The sequence below is a fragment of the Canis lupus genome, chromosome 13, assembly GCF_048164855.1.
Source record: "Canis lupus baileyi chromosome 13, mCanLup2.hap1, whole genome shotgun sequence".
NCBI classification, from domain to species: domain Eukaryota; kingdom Metazoa; phylum Chordata; class Mammalia; order Carnivora; family Canidae; genus Canis; species Canis lupus.
The window spans coordinates 46,460,799-46,480,518 of record NC_132850.1 but is presented as its reverse complement, the minus strand read 5'-3'; the positions used below and the strand labels follow the sequence as shown (position 1 = coordinate 46,480,518).

Below are 19,720 nucleotides of genomic sequence, written 5' to 3'. Positions count from 1 at the left end.
TTTCCTATTTTATTTCTTTCAGCCAAGGAGAGATGACAGAAGCAATTAAATACTTGAAAAAAGTTGTGAAAATTGCAAGAAAAAATTTTCAAAGCCTAGATGTTGTGAGAGCAAGTACAATGCTTGGGGCCATCTACAATGAAAAAGTGAGTATATACACATATATACTTTCTTGTTGGGAGAAATCTGCAGTTTTCAAATTCTATTCCCCTTTTGACTCTCACCTTCCCACAATACATTATGCAGAATGACCCCAGGACCAGGACAGTAGAGCTTGGTTAATGCACAGGGCAGTTACTTCTTCTTCTTCCAGGACCTGAATGCCATCATGGGCATAGTCACCACTAGCTACTAAAAGCGATTCATATCTTCCCAGCCAGTGAAGATTCTAAGTAGTCTTGGATTTGAAAAGCAATAAAAACATTTCAATTAAAAGAATATCATTATAATGGTTGACTCTTATCTGCTGACACTAACATTGATCTCCCTTGCTCCAAATTCCCAGTTTATCATCTTTTTTTTAATTTATTTATGATAGTCACACACACAGAGAGAGAGAGAGAGAGAGAGAGAGGCAGAGACACAGGCAGAAGGAGAAGCAGGCTCCATGCACCAGGAGCCTGACGTGGGATTTGATCCCGGGTCTCCAGGATCGTGCCCTGGGCCAAAGGCAGGCGCTAAACCGCTGTGCCACCCAGGGATCCCCAAATTCCCAGTTTATTAATTCAGCTGTGATGTCTCTGCTAGGTCCTTCAGGAGAAGAAAGGACAATCCCAGGAGTAATTCTGAAGGAAATGTGGAATTCCAGCATCCAACTGGTTATATGAAAGAAAAGAGAAACTCTAAAATAAAAGTATCTTATTCAAGAGGCCATTACTAGTGAAATGAATTGGTCATAATGTATTGGCCTTTTGATTTATTCTCTCTTGAATTTATCTTTTATTACCCAGATTTTTCTTTAAGAAACAGTATAAAAGCTTTTTTTCTTCTAGTTATAATTGCTGCTTTGATAATGAATAGGATCTATCATTTTTGAGGGCAGCTTCATTCTTAAACTATGTTTATACACCTTGTCTTAGTCATATTTGAGAGGTTGTGTACGTAGTGATAAAGGCACTAATTTCTGAGACTAAACTGGTGAAAAGCCTAGTTCTTTCACCTATAAGATCAGTGACCTAGGACAAATTACTTACCTTCTAGGTACCTCAATTTCCTCTCCTCATGAAGTTGTAAGTGTTGAGTTACTTAATGTAAGGCAGTTAGAATAGCACCTGGCAGGGGAAACAAGTGCCAGCTGTATGAGCCCTCATTATCCTGCACACATTTATGTGATAACTTACAATCCCCCTTTACCCAAGGCTCAGGGGGTTTAAGTAACTTACCCGAGGCCTCCGTGTTTCCAGATGGAAGTGGTATTCAGACCCATACTCTTAACTACTACAATCTTTTATTTGCCATATAATTGGCTTTGATGATTTCAGAATTATTTAGGCTTTTTTGTTTTAAAGAAATAGTTTGAAATTAATCTAAATGAGTGAAACTACCATCTTTAGTTCTTGCTATGGGAAGCATGCTTTCAAACAGGGTATATGATTTCTTTTTACACCCCTCTCGTTCGCTCTCCCTGGCTGATTTGCTTTCTCTCTTATTACTCACACTCATTAAACCTTTTTCTCTTGACTGTCACGCTCCTCCTTCCTTTCTCCTCCCCTACATACCTTGCTCTTCTCTCACGCCCCAGTCTTTCTGGTCTGCTCTCACTCTCTCGGTCGTCCTCTCCCTCTGATCTCCCCCACTTGGTTTCCCCTCTTTCTTTGTGCCTCCCCACCTGTCACCCCAGGTCTGTCTCTCCACTGTGTGCCCCTTCTGCTGCCCTATCTCTGTGATACTATGCTTCCCTGGTGACTCCTCTCTCCTGGATCTTGTATGTGCTTTTGTTCACTTTTCAGGACACTGTGCTGAAAAACAGATGAGGCTCATGCCTTGGTGAGGCTGGCAGCCCAGTAGAAGCTTATCCTGTAGTAGCAGAATTGGCATCCCTGCTTATACATAGTCTTACTTTTTAAAAGGATTGTTCTTTGAAACAAAAGTGCCCAAAACACAAATTACTTTACCTTCCCACCAAACAAAACCCAGAACTCAGTGTGTTAGCATAGCACAAATATCAAGCATCAGTCTTTATTTTCCTAACTGCAGAAAGTATAAGGAAAATAAAACAATAAACCCTTCTGGGGGATAATTTTTATATTTGCATTTTTAAGCTTTTTTGCTAAGAGTTTGTATCTCATTAGTATATATTTTATTCTCTGGTTATTCTTAGAGGAGAGTCTAATATCTTAAAGGCTAGAGACACAAATAAAATCCAAAGGCTATGTCAATTACCAAAAGTTAATGTTTTTACCATTTTGTCCCAATTCTAATATAAAATTTGGAGGATTCCAGGTATTCAGGCTATCTTCAAATATACAAGTTGATTCATACATCTTAGTGATTCCTTATTTTTTTTTTTTAAGATTTTATTTATTCATGAGAGACACAGAGAGAAAGAGAGGCAGAGACACAGGCAGAAGGAGAAGCAGGCTCCATGCAGGGAGCCCGATGTGGGACTCCATCTCAGAATTCCGGGATCATGCCCTAGGCCGAAGGCAGGGGCTAAACTGCTGAGCCACCCAGGGATCAACAATGATTCCTTTTTTTTTTCTTTATGTAATAAATTGTCAATGATAAATAGTATAGTATTTTAATAGGCTTTTTTGTTTCTTTGTTATTTTTTGTTTGTTTTAGTGAGGGGGAGAGCACAACAGGGAGAAGGGCAGAGGCAGAGGGAAAGAAAGAATCTCAAGCCGGCTCCACACCCCATGCAGAATGCTGGGCTGGATCTCATGACCCTGAGATCATGACCTGAGCTGAAATCAAGCATCGGATGCTTAACTGACTGAGCCACCCAGGTGCTCCTTAAGTATACAGTACTATAACAATTTTATGACATCACAGACTTCAAAACAAAACTTATGGATGTTTCTTAATGATATTAAATGCCTTTATTCCATTTATACACCTGAACAACCTCATGAGCTGTTTGCCACTTGGGCACATGAATTCTTTGATCCTCAGTTTTGTCATCTTCAAGTGTCAATAACAAGATACCTAGCAAAACTATATAAAGATTAGAAATTTATAGATATGGAAGGGTGCCCAGTCAAATTCCTAGTGCATGTTGGGTACACAAAAGCACTTAGACTTTGCTTCTTAATATAGTCAAGTTCAATCTCTTCTCCCAACTTCAGACTCATATCCTACTGCCTGCCTGACATCTTCACTTAGATTGTTTCAACCTGTTAGAACCTGAACTCATCATTACCTCTAAATTCTATCCCTTTATTGATGTTCAATGATGATAAACTATGATTCAGGTATTTTCTAGGCGAACCTCTCTTCTTTAGTCTATGAGCTCCCTCTTTCTGACCTCATCTAGGTCCATGGCTTTAAATAGCATCCATATGCTGATGAGTCCCAAATTTGTATCTCCAGCTCTGATCTCTCCTTGGGATTCCACACTTGTAAATCTAACTGCTTGCTTAGCATCTCTGCTTGAATGTCTAATAGATCTCTCAAATTTAACATAATTCCTTCCTCCCAGTCTTCTCCGTCTGAATAAATGGCATTATTATTCATCAGCCCAGTTGCTACAAGGCAAAAATATGGATATTCTTTGATTCTTTTCTCCTTCCTGCCCCATATCTAATCCAGAAGCAAAAATCCTGACATTTATGCCACCAAACATATCTGAGATCCACCCACTGCTCTGGATCTTCTACAATCATCCCATCATAAATAGAATTTGTGACACTCTTATTTTCTCACCTGCACTACTGCAGTAAATTCAAGCTCATTCCCCAATTCTCGCCCATATAATCCAATCTCTACAGAGGCCTAAGTAGTCCTTTTAAACGTAAATCAAGTCGTGATATTTCTCTGCTTAAAACACTTCCATTACTTCCCATTCTTCTGAGAACATAAATATAAATCCCACCCCAACCTGAAATATTCTATGTGAGATAGACACCCCTTCACCCCATCTCAGACTTCATTTCTTCCCACTCTCCTTCTTATCCACTCCGCCAGAGCCAAATGGACTTTGTGAAGTTTTTCAAACATGTAGAGCTTGTTCCTGCCTTAGGAAATTTTTCTTAGCTGGAATGCCCTACATGGAATGTTCTCCAGTCCGAGCTTCATATTGCTAGCTTATTGTCATCATATCTCAGTTAAATCCCGCATCTTCAGAGAGGCCTTCCCTTGGCAACCCAACTAGAAGCAGCCACATGGGTGAGGGTTCAAAGGTATAAGCTTCCTGTTCTAAAATAAGTCAGGCAGCCTGGGTGGCTCAGCGGTTTAGCGATGACTTCAGCCCAGGCTGTGATCCTGGAGACCCTGGATCGAGTCCCACTTCGGGCTCCCTGCATGGAGCCTGCTTCTCCCTCTGCCTGTGTCTCTGCCTCTTTCTCTCTCCTCTCTGTGTTTCTCATGAATAAATAAATAAAATCTTTAAAAAAAAAAGTAAGTCTTGGGGATGTAATGTACAGCATGATAACTACAGATAATAATATTGTATTATATATTCAAAATTTGCTAAGAGTAGATCTTAAAAGTTCTCATCACGAAAAAAAATTGTAATTATGTGAGGTGGTATTAACTGAACTTATTGTGGTAACCATTTAGTAATTTATGCTAATAGTCTAATGTTACACACCCAAAACTAATGTAATGCCATATATCCATTATACCTCAGTTTTAAAAAGCATATGAAGGTACTTTGAAAAGGTACTTGTATTTTGTAGTATAACTTGGCTTTATTGCTAGTTATAAGGAACGCTTTAATCATAGCTACCGTTTCTGTAATTGGAGTCCTCAGACAAACACATTTTCTTGATCGAAAATGATGAAATCGAATCCACTATATTCTATTGAGTTTTCCAGGCATTTGAGAGAGAAACCAAAAAAATTCAATCAACAAATGTATCTGTTTTGTTGAAAAAAATGTTTTCTTCCACTTGACCAAAATGTTTGAAATCGCCACATTCCCCTTTTCTTTCATTGAAGTTCTGAAAGCTGCATGCCAAAATAAAAATTAAAAGAAAAAGAAAAGAAGTAGCCACCAAGTCACTCTTTAACATTACTTTAATATTCCATATAGCACTCATCTCATAGTTTTCTTGTTTATATTTTCTTATTGTTCTTTAATTTGGCTAGAATAGAATCTTAAGAAGAATAGGGACCATATCTGCCTTGTTTATTATTTTGTTTCAGATTCTAAATGAGAAGGTGGCACAGAGTTGGTGAGCAAAAGGATAAGAATTCTTTGAACCAATCAATAAAATTGTAACCAGTTTTATCCATCCAGAGAGTAGGATTCTCTCACTTTAGAAATTCCAAACTTCTATTTCACTTTTGGGCAATAATTCTGAAAAATTGTACTGAATCTTTAAATGCAAACCTGGTACTTGCCAGTCTGCCTTTTAAGACTTCTACATACTGCCCTCATCATCTCTTTTCTGGCTCCATATTTCTCATGCAATGTATTCTAATTGTATTCTTTATAATCTTTTCTAAGAAATAATATTAAGACCACATTTATAAGACTGTACTTGGAAAAATATTAGAATTAACTTCTCTAGTTATTATAGTGTTGTTATAAAGTTAGCACATCTTTAAAAGATCATTTATCCTAATTAGTTTACCTTTTACTATATAATCATAGACAATGGGCCACCCATCCCCCCTCCTGATGTGATCAATTAGTCAAATCAGAGAGCTTTAGGGAAAATAACTAGATATAGGCCCTTTACGAGACTTTTCACTCCCTAATAAGATCAGATAATAATCACATAGTTAAATGTGTAAAAAATGGTTTTTCCTCAGTACTAGGAAAATGTTCACTTATTTTTGAGCTTGCTTATTGGATAGAGTGACATATTAGACACACTGAGAAAGATCTGGTAAGAGTCAGAATAATGCATGAAAATTCTACAGTATAGTGTAATAATGCAAGCTTAACAAAGGTCTATGATGGCATCAAGATCCTGTCCTGACATTGTCCCCTAAATGCTTACCAGTGATGTTTATAATACCAAGTTCTCTTTTCCAAAAGATGCATTCAATAAGTGATTAATTCACTTATATATTCTCAAATTCATATTTAAGATTGCCAAGATTAATTACTAGAGTCTTCTGAATTTTATAATAGGGTAAGGATTAACTGATAACAGAATTGAACTGTAGAACATTGGACAGAACCTTTGGAGAAGAGATTAAATTTAGATATTAAACTCTTTAAGAAGAGAAAATCTAGAAATGCAACACACATTAAAAAAATCTCATTCCAAAATGGTATGTATAAAAATGCTTGCATCTGAGAAGAATTAATGTATTTCCTTAATAGGGTTTTAAACTAGAAAAATTTAGGCTGATACCAGTTTTATGGTAGTTGTGTATGTGCCTAATGATGGAATACTAGGCTCAGGTAAGAATAATTATATGTAATTATAATTATAATTAAATAATTACGAATAATGATAATACTCCTATTTTAGTGGGGAAAACACTTGTTTAAAAAAATGTAATATAAAATTTAGGCATAGTAAATTCTGTTAACTGCTGAATCCCCACTGCCAGGCATGGAGCTTGGTACATAGTAGTTGCCTGATGAATGAGTTAGTTCATTCTAACATAATAATATATAAAATAATTCTGGAAATTTAAATATATGTCCATTTACTTATGGTCCCTAATTTCCTAATTAAGACTTTCATCGAAAGCAATAAATAGCTTAATGCTTAGAAGTATAATTAGAACAACAGTTAGATATTTATACTTCTCTGTTTTTAAAAATAGAAGTGTTTGGTCTAGTCACATATGTTCATCTGTTTTATCTTTTTTCTTTGCTGTTCAGCAGAACAATCCAAAATTTTAACTAGTTTTATTGTCATCTTCAATGTCTATATTCTTTCTCAATCACATAATTTTCTTGCCATACAAATGTCTCTGATATCCTTTTATTTTTTAAGTAACCGTATTCTCATATAAGTTCTATGTTTTACACTTCGAAATAAAAGAAATAATTTTTCACCTCAATGAACCAAAATTATTATTGATTAAACATAGAGAGGCTGTTTAAAGGAGTAAGTTTAATTGGAATGGGCCATTTTAACAAAGAGTTCACAAAACTCTCCTTGTGGGTCTATAACATGGTATTATACTGCTAGTGTAACATAACCATCATGCAAATCCTTTCTCCCCTCCTCCTTCTAGCAATATCTGTATCCAATCGGTATGCTGTCAGTGTGCCATGACTATACAGAGGTGCATGGAGTTGAGTGTGCATTTTGCCTGTACTGATGTGTGGTATAGGGCTCCTCCAATGGTGTTTGTATTACCAGTTCCTTCATAAAATGTGAGAAAATCATTTGAAAACTTATAATAAAATATTCCCTCTTAGAAGGGCTTCATCTCAAGTGTGTGCATGCATGTTTTCTAATGTGTGAGAAAGAGAAGAATAAGAAGGGAAGAGAAGGGAGGAGCAGACAGAAGGGGAGATGAAATAAGACAAGTCAGTGAAGAAAGGAAACTTGGTTCCCTAGAGTCTTAAAAGTGCAGGTTCAATCCTAAAAATGATAGCCTCCACTGAGAAAAACTTTTTCACAAGGATTTTTAGAAAATTTGGAGGGTGGCAGAATATAGGGTCTTTTTTGATGCTCAATTTCATTATTTGTAGAAAAAGAATAGTATTTCCTCACAGGATGACTTAGGAAAGTTAATGACATAATATATGAAGTACTTAGCACTGGTCCTGACACTTTGAAAACTATTGTGGACAATAGGTTTTAGGAGGATAGGAGACCAAAAAAAAAAAAAAAAAAAAAAAAAAAAGCCCATAAAACCCAAGAAACAAAAAAACACCTCGAATTTTTGCAATGAAATGCTGTAAAGGACTTAGAGGAGAGATGAACATTTAAATGACCATGAGCTGTGCTAGTGCCATCAGGATCATATTTTTTAGAAATCTTGAATACCTCCAATGTTCTTAGTCAAGAATGATAATAAGCAAACGGGGAAAACAAGAACGATGACCAAATCAGCAGATAAATACATCTATTTTCAGTGGCCACTGATTAAACAAATTGGTTGAAAATGATCTCTTGCTGTGACTGAAACAGCAACTGGTTAAAAATACTTCATTAGGGGCAGCCCTGGTAGGGCAGCGGTTTAGTGCCGCCTGCAGCCCGGGGTGTGATCCTGGAGACCAAGGATTGAGTCCCACATCGGGTTCCCTGCATGGGGCCTGCGTCTCCCTCTACCTGTGTCTCTGCCTCTCTCTCTCTCTCTCTCTCTCTCTCTATGTCTCTATGAATAAATAAATAAAATCTTAAATAAAAATAAATAAAAATACTTCATTAGGAGAAAAGGGAACCCTCTTACACTGTTGGTGGGAATGTGAACTGGTGCAGCCACTCTGGAAAACTGTGTGGAGGTTCCTCAAAGAGTTAAAAATTAGATCTGCCCTACGACCCAGCAATTGCACTGCTGGGGATTTACCCCAAAGATACAGATGCAGTGAAACGCCGGGACACCTGCACCCCGATGTTTCTAGCAGCAATGTCCACAATAGCCAAACTGTGGAAGGAGCCTCGGTGTCCATCAAAAGATGAATGGATAAAGGAGATGTGGTTTATGTATACAATGGAATATTACTCAGCCATTAGAAATGACAAATACCCACCATTTGCTTCAACGTGGATGGAACTGGAGGGTATTATGCTGAGTGAAGTAAGTCAATCGGAGAAGGACAAACATTATATGTTCTCTTTCATTTGGGGAATATAAATAATAGTGAAAGGGAATAGAGGGGAAGGGAGAAGAAATGGGTAGGAAATATCAGAAAGGGAGACAGAACATGAAGACTCCTAACTCTGGGAAACGAACTAGGGGTGGTGGAAGGGGAGGAGGGCAGGGGGTGGGGGTGAATGGGTGATGGGCACTGGGTGTTATTCTATATGTTGGCAAATTGAACACCAATAAAAAATAAATTTATTATTAAAAAAATACTTCATTAGGTAAATCCAATGCTACAAGTAGGAAAATTGCATCCAAATCAATGGGATCACTCTTCCCCAAACTTATTTTTGCTACCATTTATCAGGTTGAGCCATATGAAAATGCTATCATTTGACCATTTTTAACTTGTTTCAAATAGTTCAACTTAGTAGATAAACCTTTTTTAGTATCTTAATTTCTAGATATTGTATAATTAGTAATCACAGTTTTTTAAGAGAACCTTATTCTAATAGAGACCCTGCCCTCCATCTCTTTTTTTTTTTTTTTTTCCATCTCTTTCTTCTAGAAGATGAATGCTCTAACAGTTGAAAGATCAGTGTGGTACATGCCACAGTGAGCAGATATGTGGAATGGTAGAATGAAAAATTAAGAAAAAAATGATTTCTCTTACGTTTTTAGGGATACTACAACAAAGCTTCCGAATACTTTCAGCAAGCTTTTGACACAACAGCAGAGCTAACAAACTTGCGTCAAATGGATGAGACGAAAGTTCATTATGGAATAGCAAAAGCTCATCAGATTATGCCGAGAGTTAACAATTATATCGAGTCTGCAGATCTCACTAGCCTTGACTTCCTGCTGTCCTGGAAGGAAAGTAGAAGCAAAATTGCATGTGAACCAACTATTGGTAAGACTTTGGTTTTTGAAAACACTTCAGTTTTTGTGTCATTCTTAATGGCTCCATTGGTGATTTTGATTTTATTGGTAATTTTAATTTTATCTATTCTTTACTACATAAGTATTGGATGTGCCTTCATGCTATCTTGTACCTTTGATGATAAGGAAAGCAAAATGTGGTAATGATTAGTTAAACCTGACAAGTTTTTTTTTTTTTTTCGGTTGTCTTAAATACTCAATATGCACTAATCAGTTGTAAGGAATGTGAGATAAGCTTGTGTTTTTCTAAAAACGTTCAGTGCTATACCTTATTGACAAGAACAAGTCACAGATGTCAATCAGTATTTAATGCAATTAGTATTGTACTCTTTACTAATGGAAGTAAATTTTCCTATATTTGAGCAATTCAAGTTAGAATATTAACTTAGAAAAATTTAATATTAATTCTTCTTAACTCCACTTCTTTTCTTGTGTACTTTTTCTTGTGACAATTAGTCAAAATAGTAAATTAAAAACAAATAACTAGAGGTGATGTGAGAGTCACTTTTATGTGTCAACTTGAACTAGGCTCCACTAGTCCTCAGTTAAGAACTTCAGAATAGGGACAGCTGAGTGGCTCAGCAGTTAAGCATCTGCCTTCAGCTCAGGTCGTGATCCTGGGGTCCTGAAATCTAGTCCCACATCAGGCTCCCTGCATGGAGCCTGCTTCTCTCTCTGCCTGTGTCTCTTCCTCTCTCTCTGTGTCTCTATGAATAAATAAATAAAATCTTTAAAAACAAAAAGAACTTCAGAATAGGATTTTTAAAATTTGTAACAGTATTGCTTATGACAGAACTTTGGGTTACATAATTGTTGGTAAGTCAAACTTTTAAAAAAAATTTTAAGATTTTATTTATTTATTGGAGAGAGAGAGAGCATGAAAGGGAGGGAGGGCAGAGGGAGAGGGAAGAGGGAGAAGCAGAGCTGAAATCAAGAGTCAGAAGCTTATCCAATAGAGCCACCCAGGTGCTCCAGTAATTCAAACTTTTTAAAGCAAAATATTTTAGGGATGCTTTGGAATATCAAATGGAATCATAGGCAAAATTCTGTTATGGAAAGAAACATCTCCTGCTTGGAACTCTCTTTTCTCCCCCCTTAGGTCATTTAGATGAAACAATAAGCTCGTTGGTATTTATTTTCTCCATAGAATAAATAGTAAATAACAGTCAGTTGGACAAAGGAACTTTATTGCTTCTTTTACATTAGTAGAATGCCACTTACCACCGTCTGTCCTCTCGTTATGAAATGAGTAAAGGTCTCATTCCAAATATATGTATAAGATAAAGTCTTTAAAAAACAGATGGCTTGTTAAATTTCAATGTGCTCAAGTGCCCAACAAATATTTACAGGTAACTATTAACTAACCACTTTTTTTTTTTTAACTAACCACTTTTAGATAATATTGTGGGGTTGGAGTTGGAAGTAAGTTGTGTCGTCATACATTTGAGAGCTTGTTCTGTAGTTTTGAGTTATCTTCCCTTTACTCCGTCATATTGTCTGCCCAGGAGTTAAAACAGAGGAAATATGATCCATCTATCTATTAGATTACTTCTTCTGATAAAAGGTTTGGTAGAGAATAAGTTGGGCTACTCACTTTTTCAGATTTACTTGAATCAGCCCTAGCCATCATCCTAATAATCATGAAAAAAATACTCAAAACTAGCTTCTCTGGTCAGAACCATGGGTCTGTTTGCTGCAATCCTGTTTGGGACTTTTCAAAATTCTTTTTGTTTTTCTTTATAAAGCTATCTTTTTAAAAATTCTTTTTACATTTTATCCTCATTTTTGATAAGGGTGTTTTGGGTTTCACAGGGCTTAGGAGTAAAGCAAAAAAAAATGCATTTCAAAATATTATTCAGAGAGTAAGAACTCAGCTATTCATATGATGGGGAAGATTAAATTCTCTGAAATGCTATAAAAGTACACCCCTTCCTGATTCATTTGACTGAGATTAGAAATCTATGCATTTATGAGCTACATCGTTATAAAAGTGAAGAATAATAATCTTTCAGATTCAAATATAAATGAGAAGTTAATTCTTCTACTACCGACATGTTTAACATTTTTAGTGATAGTTGTTCTATTTGGAAATAAAGCCTATAGGACGCTTGTTTACATAGACATATTTTAGTTCAAAATACAGTAAAATCTGCTTTGTAAATAGTTCAAATATCTTTCTTCAATCACACCTCTTATTATTCTTTGTTCTGCTTCAAAACCTTCATTGGATTCCTACTGCCTACGAATTATGTACGAGCTTCTCAAGGTTTTTTTGACCACCTCCTTTCCCTTGACTACCCCTTCGTGCCCCAGATACCCACCACATACATTATTATCACCTTACTTCCAACTCCAACCCCACCCAGAGAAATCTCACTGGTCTTGCAAGGTCCTTCTCAAATGTTGAAATCCTCCCTGATCCCTGCCTTACTTGACTGTTGTCTCTTCTCTCTGTTCCCACATTGAGTGCCATTCATTTCTCTTCAAGTACTTTTCATTTGCCATATTTACATCTTATCATGGCCATTTCTGTAATTGCCTTATCTTCCCAGTGAGAGTACAAGTGTCTTGAAAACACATTATGATTTTGGGTGTTTCCTACAAAAGAAGGCATAATGTCTAACATCTGCTAGGTACCAAGTAAATATTTGTTAAATTAAATAGAATTCATAATGAGTATGTATGTCCTAGCCATGAACGAGTTTGCACTAAGCACTTTTTAAAACAGGATTCATAGTTCCACGCCTCCTTGGAGAAACAACAACAACCAAACAACTATGATCCAATACTGTTTTGATTACCATGTGGTTATACCATGAATGCAGGACAACACCAACTGTCATGTTGACAAAATGAAGAAATACAGAAATATTATTTGGAAATCTGAGCAGCTTTTAGGTTTTCAAATTTTGCCTTTCTTCTCCAAAGAGGCATCTTTAATCTTGCCATTGAGGGGTCCCGTGTATTCAGAAAAAAGCAGATCAAAGATTTGAAAGATACATTATAAAAGCTGTGCAGTTATCTCCACCTCTGAGACTTACATCCTCCAAACAAATCATTAGCTCACAGAGCAGGCAATATTCCTTTAAGCAGAGGAACATGACCCCCTAAGGGAATAGAGCAGTGAGAGCACTCAGGTCTCTAGATAAAATAGAACAGTGATTCACCAGCAATCATCTCTCCTCTTTGTACCTTTCAGAGGGAACACAGCAAATATAGGAACCTTCTTACCATTCTAATACTCTCGGATGCAGTTGCAATGATTTCACATTCCTCCTTCCCTTTCTAATAGTAAAATAAGAGTAGCTTCTCCTCCCAAATTTAGGAATTTAGAAGGAATTCAAATTTATTGCAGTTCAATAAAATTATTCAAGCCTGAAGCAACAAAAATTGGTTGGCTCTGGAAGGATTAAGGGTCTATGAATTTCTGCTGATTTCTCCAGAAGATAGTTTATTTTTCCTACTGAAACTACTATGTCTACAATCATGAAATGTATTTTTTTTTAATGAAAAGCTAATTCATCTTGCCTTGTGGAGATTATACACCCAGGTGTGGAACAGTGACAGAGAAGCAAAAGCTTTTCTTGTGCAACGTTAAAAGAAAAACTGTTAACTTAGAAATATAATTACAGCCATTTCGATGCCAACATGGTTAATCACTTCACTGATAATATCAGTAGCATGGTTTTAATGTACATTCTTATTTTAGTCAAATGTAAATTATATCAAAGAAACAGGATGCAAATCCTGAGTATGGGAATAGATGAATACCTAGCTAGTCAGTAAAGACACTGTTTTCTACAAAATGACATGTAAAGGTTTCCTTGAGTGTCAAAAATACCACTCTCATTTTACAAATCATTTAATATTCTTAAAAGAAAACAATCAAGACCATGAGTTTGTCTCTCAGGCCTTCGTTTATTGATTTAATGTTGAGTCGTTGGTTTAATGTAGAGCCACGTTTTCCTACCCTGTTCTTTGCTTGTATTTTTTATTCATGAACTCAGCCCTTTTAATGAATGTGAAAAAGCCACATTCATGAGTGAGCCTCATGTTCTATTATACTTTGATCAGCTACTTCAGTTAAATAACCCCAACAATGAGGAGAAAGTTCTGGAATTAGCCAAAAAGTCAGCAAGCAGGTTTTATAGCACCTTATTGTACAGAACAAACCTCTGTCTCTAATAAAGTGTTCAAAAACATGACACATAAAAAGATGCTGATGAAAAATCTGACTGAATCAAAGCTCATCCTACTGGCATTTTGGGTAATTGAGGGAGGATGTTATGCAAGAGTCCAGCGACCTGGGTTCTAATACCATATTGAGCACTAATTAGCTTTGTGACTCTGGGCAAAGTTTTCAATTCAAGTGTCTCTATCTGAGGTTCGAAATAGATCATTAATAAGATTTATCTGGAACTGCCAGTTCCTCAGTAGGAGCATCTCTAAATAAATATGGTATTTTAGTCCTTAAGAGTTCAATCTAGATTTTCATGAGTATTTTATTTGTTGTTTTTTCCCCATAAATACTTGTTTCTGTGGGTTTACACAAAAGGGAATTTTATTATGGTTATTATTATTACTACTACTATTTTAATATATCAAACAGCTGAAAAATTCCAGGTATAAATATTTGATCTTTCTGCTAGAATTTTTAATAAAGGAATTGCTAGCTATCTGCTGTCATACACAGTTTTACCTGTCCCTGGTTGGCACTGTTGAAGTCGCTAAACCTAGTGCACTATTTGATCTGCAAACTTTCAATCCATCCTCCTGTTTTCAACCCTGTGTCATACTTCCCCTCAGCACTTCTTCAACCCCTACCTTTTCCTCACTGTTTTGGGGGCCTCCGATTCCTGAAGATGCCTGGTTATCTATTCATTACTACCCCTTCTTCATGCACATCTGTTTGCGTCTGTCTCTACCCTCCTCAATCTGGCATCACTCCTACAGCCTCCTTCTGTCTTCTGAAAATGAGATAAAATCTTCTTGAGCTTTTTTGAGTTTAATGGAATCATGAAATTATTGAGCTGTGTGGTACTAAAGAAATTACTTGCTCCACATTTTTTATTTCCAATGTCCTCAGGTCCCGAAACATGCACTCATGCACTCATGTCTGAAAGACAAAATGGACGTATAATCTAGTTTTCTAGAATTCTAGTTCAGGAATTCTCTCAAGGTGTTGCATTTTTTTTGCAACATTACTTTATATTTAGTGGTCATGTCTAACATTTAAAAAGATTATGACAATTTAATTAAAGTCAGGATAAAAATAGTCATGGTGAAAAGAAACAAGTGGGACTCTCTTTCTGGCCAAGAGGTAGTAACAGGAAAAAGATTTACCCCCTTTCTTAAACAACTAAAAAAATAAACAAAATATATAAGACAATTGTTTGCAGAAATCAGACAACAGGCAGCGCAGGACAGTGATCCTTGAGAAAAATTATGAACACTGTTAGAAGAAATCAATCAGATAAATCTGATTCACACCATATTGTGAATGACTGAAAGTGTTTTAACCTATTCAGAGCAATTAGGATTTTGTAAACGTCAGAAGATTACCTATTGCCAGAATTTAGGATATTTGTAGTAGAGTGTATAATTGAAATCATTCAGGCAGTGTGGGGCAAAATAATTGTGGATAATGAGGCCAACACATGACCAGTCGTCTAAAGTCTGGGAACTCGCCCTAAATTCAACTTCTCCAAGCTACTCCTGAGTTTCAAAGCTTTCCTTTCTTCAATATAAATCTGTACATTTTTTAAAAGCTTATTAGAATTTTTAGATGACAGATCACTATCCCCTTAAAGAATCCGATGAAAGCTAAGGTCTCTCTCCTCTCTTCAGAAAAACCTACAATTATTGCATATGATTTCCAGAGTGTTCAGTAACCATTGCTCAAGGGGGTAGAAATTACAAGTGCTTACCAATATCTGGTTCTTTACTCTTGTGAGCACATGGAAGACTGCATTTTTCATCTGGCAGCTAAGCAGGGCTCCATGAGTAGTCCTGGCCAATGGTCAAAAGTTACTTCTGGGTGTAGGCATAGGAGAGCCTGCCTGAGATCCTACAGCTGATTTTTCTCCCTGCTGCAGTGATCATCGTGGAAGCATTATTAAAAATTATAGAGCAACAAGATTGATGCAGTAAACCTCTACATGTGGAACATTTGTCCTGGAATGCCACTCAGACCTGCAGCAGACTTTGTGTGAACACAGAATAATCTTTTATTGTGGTGAACCACTGAGATTTTCAGAGTTGTTTGTTAGTACAGCTTAATTTAGCCTGCCCTAACTCTACAAGCTTCGGGATTCTCCATGACGGCCCCTGGATAGCAGCATTGGGAGCTCCAGGGGGAGAACTGAGATAGCTATTTCTCTATATGACAGTTTATAAATTGTGTGTTTATAGGTTTTGAATCTGCTTGTGCCTTCTTTCTAAGGCAGAGATTCTTAAAAATCCTTTGTGTTTTACTTCCATTTCTAGTCACAGAAAACAAGTTTGATAAGACAAATGGGAGTTACACTTAAAATATATTCTTTATAGATTCTATGCTACTGTCAAAAAACTTAAGAGATGCATCTTTTCTCTTAATCTCATTTTAAATCATGATAGATTATCAAAGTATACTTCTAATAAATTTTAAGAAAGAGCTTAGAGAATTCAATGGCTTCTGTAACTGATAACAAAATAATTCCAAAGACAAAACATGCCAAAGAAGACAAAACAATACTTAATTGTAGCCAAATTTTTAAATAAAAAGACTGCAGAGTGTGAGCCTGAATTTCAGATTTCTTCTTTTACATACAGTTCCCCCATCTTCATGTATTTTCTACAAGTGACACATTTGCTTCCTTAGGAATCAAATTTTTTTTTTCAGAAAACTAATACTTACTTTATTGGGAAATAATAATGTAGCTCTAGATCCCTCGGGTTGAAAGATCTTTTTTTTTTTTTTCCTTTTTCCTTTTTTTTTTCCCCTTCTGAGAGCCTCCTTCTCTATCTGCTGCCTTGGTTCAATAAAAGAGAATTCTTGATTGCTCAAACAAAAACTATACTTCTTTTAGATTCTGCTCACAGTTCTTGGTAGCTGATGGTGTTACCAGTTTTAACTTTCCACAAGGTACACTGAAATCGCCACTTCCAAGAAAAATGTAACTGGGTTTTTCTAATCTGGTTTGTTTCAATTCCATCTTTAATTGCTAGTTTGAAAAGCTTATGAAAAGTTTTTTGTTTTTGTTTTTTTTTTTGGTTGGTTAAACAATAGCAAAACCAGAATAAATGCCTGAGCTGTGCCAGTACAAGGCTAGGGTTTGAAGTTCTGAGAGAATCCCGTTGTCCCCTGTTTATATTTCTCTCATTCCCTGGGAGGGGTCTCACCCCTGCTTCCAGCTATGTCTTTTACCTTTGGTCATGGATTCCAAATACTGTGCCAATTTAGGTAAACACTTCCTTACCATTGCTAGAATTTGGGGGCAAAAAAAATCTTCTCAGATGTGTATTTAATCCTTGTGTAGTAAGGCTTTATTAGAACAATTCAGGTGATTCTTAATCCATACAATGTCTCCTGAAAAAAAGTGACATTAATATTTAAAACATGAACATATTGAAGGAACAAATTTTCTTAGCTTCAGATTTTTTCCTAAGTTTCTCTGATTTGGAGTACTGTGTGGGAATTTTTCTAATTACCTTTCACCTTTGTGTTCTCATTATTATGAAGTTTGATTTTTTTTAAGCCACATCAATCAAAAATTATATCCATGGTCCCAGGATTCATTTTCCTTTAAATTCTTTTACTCTGCTCTCCCTATATTTTTAACTCCCAGACAAGAGTGAATGTTTTTATAGTCTAGGTTCTTTAGCATAATTAATAGGAAAAAAAACGTATTTTTCATTGCAAATATTCTTTCAGAAATTAGAAATTATTTATAATGCCTCTTTATGATGACTGACTTGACTAACGGTGACTGGGTGTATATTTCACTTCTCATGGGTGATGTTTGCCTCCCGGGGATGGGTACAATGTGCTCAGTGTGGAAATATTGAGCAAGAATCTAATCAGAAGAAATGCTAGCATATTTCTTAATTTTAATGTCAGTCCATCCTGACCAGTGTCTTGACCTTCCTGAAATGAATCCTTGAAATACTGCAAATGTACATGAACACATTTACTTTCTGAATCCTCTGAACTACTGTCACAATGAAATAAACATTAAAAGCACTGACCAATATTCACCATCTCCAAATCCTTTGTCACTCACTACAGGATATTCAGGTATTTTCTTCCTTTCATTTTACTCTAATCTGCAATAAAAAAAAAAAAAATCTGAGCAAATAGATGTTCTCTCATCCTGCCCTTAAGGTAATCAAAGTTGGACTTTATCAAACCAATAGGGAAAACTAAAGTTCACTTACTTAAGTGTGATGCCTCTAAGGACTTGCATTTATTGACTTCTAAAATGGAATCAGGCACCCAAAATGAGAAAAAGATTGGTTAATGTTTGCCTTTAGTGAGATAAGTCTGATTTCTCTGTATTATGACTATGTGTTCCATTGTACCAGCAGCTAATAAAGTGTAATTTGTACTCTTATCAAAGGAAATTTAGTTCAACACTTTCAGAGGTCTTCCAGTCTTGTTTATTAGATGAGCTCCTGAGAAGGGATACACAATTTTCCTTAAATCTCCACATTTTCAACCCAGATATTAACATGATAATGGGGAGAAAAGCAGTGGAGAAGTAAGATGAAGCTTCAAAATCAGTAGTCAGGAAGAGGACTGGTGAGAAAAATGGGGAGACGAGATCAAATGGCCATTATAAAATTGGGGGGTTAATCTTTTTTACTGTTCAGATTTATTTGGCCCAAGTTTTTGCCATCACCCACTAATAGAACTATGAAAAGGAGGAAATCAGCTATACAATAGAAGCTATTATGTCCAACCTTCAGTTATCAAATAAAGTTAAAAAACAAAATTGATAAACATAAAACATTCATTGTGTCAACTACAATATGAACAAAAGAAACATTTATTCTTAGAACTCTTAGGGACAGATGAACAGATTTATATTATGATTTGATCATAGGAAATCTTTCTAAAAATATGGATGTCCACATAACTCTATTAACTATACCTCATCTGAATGGATTCTCTTGCTTACTCACCTTCATCCAGGGCTTTACATTGTAATCTTATTTGGAGATTTATTTGATGAAATGTGAACATAGTATATTCCTTAGTAATTTGATTGGCAGGAAATAGAAAACAAAACACATGCACAGCTTTTTAATAATTTATAATTACTTACATGAATCTACTAAGTTTAGGCACACAATTATATGACTAATTATGTTGAAAATCCAAGTGGATGCTTAAATAGATGACCATGCCCTGAGGCCTTTCCAGTTGTTTCTGCTGTCTCATTTAACCATGCAAATGTTATTAAGCATTCCTGGCTAAAAATTTTCAAGCATGTGCAAGTGTAATTGCATAGATAATTATGCATAATACTGTCACTTTCTATATCTAACATAGGAATTTTCCTCTTAAAAAATAGATCATCTTTGTACTGGGTAGCTTTCTCTGTACATGCCAACAAAAACATAATTTGTAAAAGATGGGTGGACCAAAATCTATTGCTCTTTCTTCAAAATCTTTTGCTCTTCTTTAGCACATTGATTTGAAGTAAAACAGAAAGATCAAGCCATATACTAAAATTAAAACAAATTTTAAATACCTATAAATGCAATGATGTATATTTACAAATAGATCTAGCTGAAGGGTATTTCAATAACTAGATAGACGTAAATATTTATACAAACTTGATAACAGGGATACCAAAGGGATCCGTATGTGGCAAATCATTCAGGTTTGTATGTTCTAAAGCCATGTTTATATAACTGCAAAAATAAAAAAAAAATGTCCAGAAAAAAAAATGAAGTAGCACATACACGT

General features: G+C 35.8%; 1 protein-coding gene and 1 long non-coding RNA gene across 5 annotated transcripts in view; one reads left to right on the top strand and one right to left on the bottom strand.

The window, feature by feature from the left end:
* The window catches only part of TTC29 (tetratricopeptide repeat domain 29), a 244,607-nt gene that overhangs the window by 145,050 nt on the left and 79,837 nt on the right, over positions 1–19,720 (top strand). For 3 of the 4 annotated variants that reach the window (XM_072773528.1, XM_072773529.1, XM_072773530.1), the window contains exons 10-11: positions 23–146; positions 9,511–9,739. In XM_072773528.1, the coding sequence (XP_072629629.1) occupies positions 23–146; positions 9,511–9,739 (353 nt within the window). Of the gene's footprint in view, positions 1–22; positions 147–9,510; positions 9,740–15,863; positions 15,926–19,720 lie in introns of those variants that run through there. The other variant, XM_072773531.1, reaches the window with a different exon arrangement.
* On the bottom strand, positions 16,951–18,405 carry LOC140603051 (uncharacterized). The gene is made up of 3 exons (XR_012006099.1): positions 18,184–18,405; positions 17,995–18,072; positions 16,951–17,335 (listed from the first exon to the last, which is right to left on the bottom strand). It is a non-coding gene; the product is annotated as an uncharacterized lncRNA (long non-coding RNA).